The sequence below is a fragment of the Eucalyptus grandis genome, chromosome 11, assembly GCF_016545825.1.
Source record: "Eucalyptus grandis isolate ANBG69807.140 chromosome 11, ASM1654582v1, whole genome shotgun sequence".
NCBI classification, from domain to species: Eukaryota; Viridiplantae; Streptophyta; class Magnoliopsida; order Myrtales; family Myrtaceae; genus Eucalyptus; species Eucalyptus grandis.
In genome coordinates, this window is record NC_052622.1 from 3,540,190 (window position 1) to 3,548,246 (window position 8,057).

Below are 8,057 nucleotides of genomic sequence, written 5' to 3' on the forward strand. Positions count from 1 at the left end.
AGGAACCGCTCTTTTGGGCCGATGGCCGTTCCCGTAAACTCCAGCGCGACGCTAGCAGGAAACCACCACCCCGACGTCACGCTTAAGTCACCATATAGTAGCTAGACTGCCTCCCTGTTTCGCAGGGGATTCGAACCTTGGCCTCTACCGGGGAGGTCCAAGGCCCTACCATCTATGCCACCTTGGTCGGTGGTACGGCATCCTAAATGTTGATCCCCATTTATTTGCATGTAAAAAGAGCGCCAAATTTTGACAAATTTTAATCACTTGCGGGTAGGGGTAATTAATGAGTGGACGGCTTGCTCTGAGTCAAGCTTAGGCGGTCCTCTTACATGAGAAAGTCCCACCCGCACGACTTCAGATAGCCCAGTCCTACCATTTATAAAATATATGTCATGCGTGGCCTGGGCATGTTCTTACTTCACTGATATCATATAAAATTACAATGGATTATTTATTTTTCTTTTCTTTTTTCATTATATTTGATCCAGAAAGTGATTTTGAGGATAGAATCATGATAGACGTGGACCAAAGGCTTACTCGATGGAAAGCTGCTCAGAACTTGCGATTGAAGTTACCAACAGAGGCACAAGTTATTACCTTTCACGAATTAATCTCTCACATTGCATTGCATCAAGGTCACCGAGTTTCTTCAATTAAAGAGGTCTATAACAGTGTCACGTTTTTATTTGTTTTCACACGTGTACTTATAGGCCTGCAATTTGATAGAGAGTGCATTCAGCTGTACATGGACAGCGACGAAACAGCCCGCAACCTAGAAATTCATGCAGGGATCGACCGCCGGATCACCACATATGGGTATCGTCCTTCTGTTCTGAACAATGATTAATGCCGAGAACTAGTTGAGTATTCTCTATACTTGATTTAGATAATCTGGCAAGAAATTTAACATTGGCTGGTTCGTACATCGATTTCCCGGATGCTCCTATCATTCACGAGAGTAACTAGTCGAACGCTTCAACATCAATTTCAAGTTGAGAAGCTGACTCGCGATCACGCCCGTGATTGAAAAATGACGACGAGTAGGGCTGAATCTATCTGACTAGCTACCTCCACATCTCGTGCCCCACAGTAATCTTGCTCGTCCTTCGTTGGAAGCACAAGCGATGACAGAGGGGCACACATGCCGATTTCGCAAGTTCCGAACCTCAAAGCAGGTGGACACCAGGCTGCAAACGTCAGGGGACCTTTTCTACCATCGACTTTTAATGGCTCGAAGCTTAAGCCACTTGGATTCAAACTGTCTTTGCTTTCTCTGAAGGTGTTCATGTTATTTAACGCGGTTTAGCAAGAAATTCTGCGTTCATTCCCCTTACTTGGTCTGGAGTTTCTACCAGCGAATCTCTTCCTGCGTCATGGCGGTTTTGTTCTTTTGCCCATCAGTGCATTCAACTGGTAGTGAATCAAATATGATAATAGCGAATAAGATGATATTAATCTCATTTATCAATCAATACATCTCCCAGTACAGACGGACACAGTTTGCCTGTCTAGAAAAATGTAAGACTCCCTTTCATGTCTCAACATTGAGTGAAAACAAAATTCGCATTATACTTAGCGGTTGAGCTTGTTACATCATATTTAGGCTCTTATATTATTTTAGGCTTTTGTATGACGTGCATGTTTGGGACCTGTTAAGTAGAGAGGAAGATTGAACTACTGAAGATGATCACTTTCTATCTTGTCCTTAAGATCAAAATGACATGTGGAAATTCAAGTTTGTCAATGTCGATTGTTGGGATGGTTCCACTAATTAATGATGCTTAAACTTCTGTGCTAACAGTCTTATAGTTTTCGAAACTAAAATAGTCAGGTATTAACTAATATGGCTTCATGGGAACAGTGTGCATGGACTTGCCGAGGTCATAGTATCCATAAGATAAATGAATTATAATTAAGGATGAAGCCAAGTAACCACAGCGATACACCCAAGTGACATCAAGAATGCTTTGGAACAGAACAGAGCATCAATATCTAGTATCTGAAAAACTGCATGCTCCAGAAAAACCCATAGGCAAAAAGCGTGACTGTTTTAGATTTCACGAATCATATTGCTAAAAGTTTGCAAGATCCATTTGAGGCCTTCCGCTGTTATTTTGACTATAGTACGACCATATCCAGGGCTTACATAGAGAATAATGGATCCTGGTTCAAGTAACATAGGTGCAAGAGAGAAAATTCTAAAACAGAGCTTTGAAGAGACAATGAGACAAATTAAGAAGCATCTCACCAGTAGTCATTGAATACGCATGTTCTGTCCGTGCAATGGTGGAACCAGTTTGCATCCCTTATGACTACAGAACTTCCGGTTGCCATGGAGATATACTTGATCGCAGAATGACAATCTCTGCAAATGCTAAGATTCTTAAACGCCCAGATAGGTTTCGGACTGGAGGTGCTTATAAGGCCAAAAACAACAGTAATTTTTTCACTGTGCTCAAATATTGTTCCTTTTGTCCCTCCTCCACATCATGAAGAACAAATTCAGTATCCAGAAGATCACCGAGTTTCTTTATTCGACTAGCCAATTGGTCCTGTACATCATAGATCTCCCGAGCCTCTTCTGTGACATGTCACCCATATATAACTTTTATTTTTTCGCTTCAGTCCAGCTACAACCATCTTCCCTTAGGCCAGTTGATGCATACACATTTGATAGCAAAACAAAAGCAGCAAGGTTGTCCGGCTCCCACCCAAAAATCATTGCTGCAGCTTGTTTTGCAAGTTCAACATTGCCGTGAACTGGGCAAGCTCTGAGAAATGTATGCCAGACAAGTGTGTCAGCCCTGCAAAGGCATTTAAAGTATGAACTGAAGGGATTCAACAAGGGAGCCTTATCTGCCCAATAAATCCATGCATGCATAGTATTCGATTCTGGGCATGAATCCATGTTCTATTGATCTAAAGTGTTTCCATCCATCAGATACCAAACCCACATGGCTACAAGAGGATAAGACAGCAACATAGGCGATCTCATTTGGCCTCCCCCTGGCCTCAAGCATTTTATGGAATGTGACCAGAGCTCTCGTTGCAAATCCATGTTTTGCAAAACCAGTGATCATTGAAGTCCAAGTTTTAACATTTGTCTCTCGTATCATGGGAAACTCGAAAAGCAGCTTCTGTGTTTACGGTTTTCACACCTGGAATACATTGAGATCAAACCATTAAGAATGCACTGATTTGAGGCGAGCCCTGAGTTGCATCCCCTCACCAATAGCGCCAATACAGGCAGCTCCACTTAAAAGGTTGAAAAAAGTAAAAGCGTTTGTCCAATTCCTCTCTCCTCAATCTCATGAAGAAGTTCATAGGCTTCATCAGACTCCAAACTTTTGGCATAGGCATCCGCATGGGTATCATGAGAAATCAAATTCTTTTCAAATAGTGCATCCAAAGCTTTCTGAGCATCTTCCATGTGGCCCGACTGGGAATACATGCTAATAAGAGAATTACCCACGTAAGTATCAAATGCAAAGCACAATTTTTATAGCTACAGAGTATACTCGTATCCCCATATCTAATATCACAAATAATTCCACATGCCTTGAGAACACTAGCAAATGTGAAATGGTGTGGCCTTGGTGGATCTTTTATTATTTCCCAAAAGAGTTTGATGGCCTCCTCATTCTCTTCAGTTTGCACATTTCCTCTGATTATTGGTGTCCAAGACATCACGTTGTGATCTTGCATCCGATTAAGCACCTTTCTCAAATCATGAATCGATCCACTAGCCACACACTTCACGTACATGTCCACCAAGCTGCATCGAACACAAACATCTGAAGCCAGTCCAGACCATATGATACAGGAATGCAATTGCACCCCAAGGGATATTAGCTCCAACCTTGAACGTGCCGACAAAACAACTGTAAGTGTAAATCTATCTGGCACAGCCCACTCACCAGTATATCCAAAAACAAATCAACAGCATTCTTTGGACCACCCAACTGAGTACATCTTGTCATCATCAAAGTCCACGCAACCACACTTCTCTCGGGCATTTTCTCAAACAACTTATGAGCTGAAATCAAATCAGCACTATCCTTTGAAAACATGTCAATTGATGCACACCTGACACACACATCAGAATCAAGATAGCCGCTTTTGATTATAAACTCGAAGCTCTATCACCAGTTGATGCATTCTTTGGACCCGAACAAGCCGAGGGAAAAACCCATCTTCAAGCAAATGAGCTAAAATATCGACTGCTTCATCCGCGATGTGGTTATTGGCATAGCAAGAACTCATGGAGCTCCAAGAAACCAAATCCCTATTATTACCCATGTCCCAAAAAGTCCTCTCCGCCTCAGCCCAGTCATTGAATTTTGAGCAGAGACTGATGAGCGAGTTGAGAATCACCGAATCGGGCTCAAGCTGAGACGGCGCGAGCGCGCGATGGACGCGCTTCCCGAGCGCGAACCCTCGGGAAGGAATGCAGGACTTGAGGAGGAGAGAAGGTGAGGAGGCCGCGACATGAGGTCGGGGTGGAAGATTGCTCCGCGGAGTTCGGAGACATCGAGGTGGGCGACCAGGAGGCGGTCGAGGGGCGAGCGAAGGGGAGGAGAGAGAGAGAGAGAGAGAGAGAGAGGGACTCATTGCATTATACAAGTCGAGCCTGGTCTGAAATATCAGGAAACAGAGATGAAAACAGATGGCCAAAGAGGCAATTCTTCTGCAAAACACAGGATGCTACAAACGCCGAAATCACGATTTACATAGTCAATTATGCTTCGGATGGAACTACGTTTATTTGGCATTCATTCAAACAGGAAAGAAAAAGAATCATACAATGGACGATTCCGTAACTTCATTGCTATTCTGAAATCGGTATCCTTCAGAAATTGTTGGAGCACTTGATGTATCTGAGAATGATTCAAGTTCTATTTCAGCGTTATCATCAAACGGCTTCTCGGATGGATACAAAAGCGGTTTTGGAGGCAGTTGCAGTTTATCAATATCTCCTTCAAGCATGTTTAGGACTCTGCTCATTGATGGCCGATCATCAGGGATTAATTGTATACACCAAAGGGCAACTATCACCATCTTCCTTGTTATCTCATTGTCCCCTTCCACTTCTTCCATTTCAACCTCGCTTTCTTTGCTGAGTTGATCATAGACCCACAAAGGGAAATAAGTTTGACTTGAATGCTCAACATTCTTTGCATTTTTCCTCCTACTTGCCATTTCCATTAGCAACATCCCAAAACTATAAACATCAGCTTTATACGAGACACCACCAATGTTCTTGTAGAATAGCTCGGGAGCCATATATCCTAAAGTTCCTCTTGCTGCAGTTAACGATATTATGCTGTGGTCCATGGGATAAAGTCTTGCAAGCCCAAAGTCAGAAACTTTTGGAGTGAAATTTTGATCTAGAAGAATATTGTGAGGCTTGATGTCAAAGTGCAAAATTTGCATGTCACATCCTCGATGTAAATATTCTATCCCTCTAGCCACACCAAGAGAGATCTCATACATTTTCTTAGAATCAAGAGAATCGTCACCATCTTTTGAGAAAATGTGCTTATCCAAAGATCCGTTCGACATGAAATTGTACACGAGAGCTTGCTTCGAGTTGTTAAAGCAATAACCAACAAGTTCCACCACATTAACATGGTGGATCCTTCCAATAGTAGCCACTTCACTTATAAAATCTTGACCATTAGAATTTGGTTTGCTCAAAATCTTAACAGCAACTTCGTTGCCACTTCTAAGTACTCCTTTGAACACAGAGCCATATCCTCCTTCCCCTAATTTGTGTTTGAAATTTTTTGTGATTTTCTTGATGTCTGAGTAAGAGTATCTTATAGGTGAAAAGTTGTTATGAGCTACTAGGAATTCTTCGATGTTTTCATCCATTGCTCGGTGCCTTCTCTTCCACTTATAGACTAAAAATATCAACACACATGCAGCTCCCAGCATGAATTTTGCCACGAGGAAGTTTTCTGTGGAAAAAACTGCGGAAAAATTTGTCCATAGATTAGCGTAGTGTAATATAGAAAGTCATCCTTTGCTGCTTGAGATTTTCAGAGTTTGGAGGAATAAAGGACTAGTCATACCTAACAAATGGGGGAGAAGAGGAGGTGCATATCTCGTTACTATCGCCGCCATAGAAGTATCTGTAGAAAGCAAGAAGAATTTGTTCGAGATGACTGAAAATGATTACAAAGTGTTAACAACCAATCAATGGAGACCTAAGCTTATCATTTTAGCGATAAAATATAAAATGAATACTCGTTAAGCTATGACCAAGTCAAAGATAAATTGATACCATAACTGCAAAGTGCAATGACAGACTTTTATTCATTAAAAGTTGCAGGTGCAGAAGTCTAGAATAAAGAAGAGTGACTGAGTTTCACTCTCCTAAGCAGCATCTTTCTTTCCCTCGGGGAATCCATATTATCGTAGAATAATCACTTTTATCATAAAAAAAAAAAAAATGACTTTGCTTTTGTTCCCCTAGATGTACCTAGTGATTTATTCCGATTTCCAAACACCGTCTAACTTATATGCAATTTATTCTCCCACATGATAATAACCGCCATATAAGTGACACTAGCTACTATCAAATCAAATATTTTTTCCCCAAATCAAATATAAAGTAATTAAATCTAGAAAAGCTTCATGAGTTGTAGAACAATAAAAGAGCTCAATCTACTCGGAAATCTTATTTAACTTATTTATTTTAGTGATGTGGCAATTTTTTTATTGGATATTTAAAGAAATTAGTGACGCAATGTGCGGATCCCACATATGATGGTATCCAATTGAAACTTACCATGTTGCTGGATAAGTAAATTTTGATAATATCTCTTCATAGAGCTTGCATTTAAGAAAAGGAGGAGGAAGTAAAGAAAAGCCGAAGGGAAAGTCGCTTACCGGAGTCATAGACCCTGCACCTCTCGCGGTAGTCGAAACCCAAGATGCAAAGTGCAGCTAGTCCACCACCATTCTGATAGGATAGATTGAATCCCTGCGCCATCCCGTTGTGGATGTCCTTGTATGATGAGCTGTATGATGGGCACACACGATAATACTGATCCCTCTCCCAACACGAGAAATAGTCTGATGCAAATGTCACCGTGGTTATAGTGCAAAAATCCTTGATGTCCGATGCGTGAGCTTCAAGAGCAGCGTATGAGTACCCCTTCGTTTGGGAAAAATTTGGAGGCGTGCCGGCAGAGTATGCTCCCTCGATGCACGGTTTGGTATCAAGATACGAATTAGAAGCAACGGGCAATAAGCACTTCACAAAGACCACTTGCCTTGAAAGATAATTGTCGAAAACTCTTCGAAATATGGCGCGCCTCAACGAGTGACGAGGGAGGGATGAGCAATTACCCTCTTGCAAGCCATCATCAACCACCGTTATGTAACCACGGAAGCTAGATTCGTCGTGATACGAATCGTAATAGATCGACTTCACATAATATCTACTATCAGCTTGCAGATATAAAACCGTGCGGTTATTTTCACAAACTAGCTCAAACTTCGAGTTGCCGCAGTATTTTGGATCGTTTTTCAATCGAAAGGGATAACTTATATTACGGATCTCACCACAAGACGAAGCGATGCATAAATGATTTTTCTTCGCACCGCAACTTGTACCTAATAGCAGAACTTGTAATATGAACAAAAGCACATGGTACATACATATGGAACCGAGAGAATTGATCATCTCTCCACTGCTCGATGCAAGAATGGAGGTTTTAGCTCGGAGATTTTGGTGGAGGCTCAAAAGGGCAGGGGATTATTTATGACCGAAAAGATCTGTTGGGGGGTCATCTGTCATTGAAATTCCAAGTCAATGTTGGGGGGTCATCTGTCATTGAAATTCCAACTCAACAACTAACACGAAGTCAAGTCAAGGAAAGCAACTTGTGTGGACCAATTGAAGGTTCCATGAGTGGAAATTATGCAGGGATCGCTGTGTGCGTTGTCAGGCACACACAACACGGTAGTGAATTAATTTATGGATAACTTTCACATTGATTAGGATAGCTTACGTTGCGAATCTGGCCACAAAATAAAACGGCGCA

General features: G+C 41.7%; 2 protein-coding genes across 4 annotated transcripts; both read right to left on the minus strand.

Moving 5' to 3' along the window:
• Positions 1–860: 860 nt before the first annotated feature.
• On the minus strand, positions 861–7,719 carry LOC104424486 (probable receptor-like protein kinase At5g39020). Of its 3 annotated transcripts, XR_005547381.1 has the most exons (4): positions 6,898–7,719; positions 6,078–6,170; positions 2,252–5,975; positions 861–1,413 (listed from the first exon to the last, which is right to left on the minus strand). XR_005547381.1 is itself a non-coding variant. In XM_018865067.2 (3 exons), exons 1-3 carry the CDS (start codon positions 7,694–7,696, stop codon positions 4,801–4,803), a joined length of 2,034 nt encoding a protein of 677 aa, XP_018720612.2. In that variant the 5' UTR covers positions 7,697–7,719; the 3' UTR covers positions 2,033–4,800. The 3 variants fall into 3 exon arrangements, 2 of the variants coding, with proteins under 2 accessions (XP_018720612.2, XP_039160204.1); XM_018865067.2 differs by lacking the exon at positions 861–1,413 and having other exon boundaries at positions 2,033–5,975; positions 6,078–6,137; XM_039304270.1 differs by lacking the exon at positions 861–1,413 and having other exon boundaries at positions 2,033–5,975.
• Positions 2,612–4,302, minus strand: LOC104426993 (pentatricopeptide repeat-containing protein At3g49170, chloroplastic-like). Its single transcript, XM_039304685.1, has 6 exons — positions 4,193–4,302; positions 3,921–4,089; positions 3,767–3,778; positions 3,349–3,442; positions 3,162–3,258; positions 2,612–2,807 (listed from the first exon to the last, which is right to left on the minus strand). The coding sequence occupies exons 1-6, from the start codon at positions 4,300–4,302 to the stop codon at positions 2,612–2,614; spliced, it is 678 nt and encodes a 225-aa protein (XP_039160619.1).
• Positions 7,720–8,057: the final 338 nt, after the last annotated feature.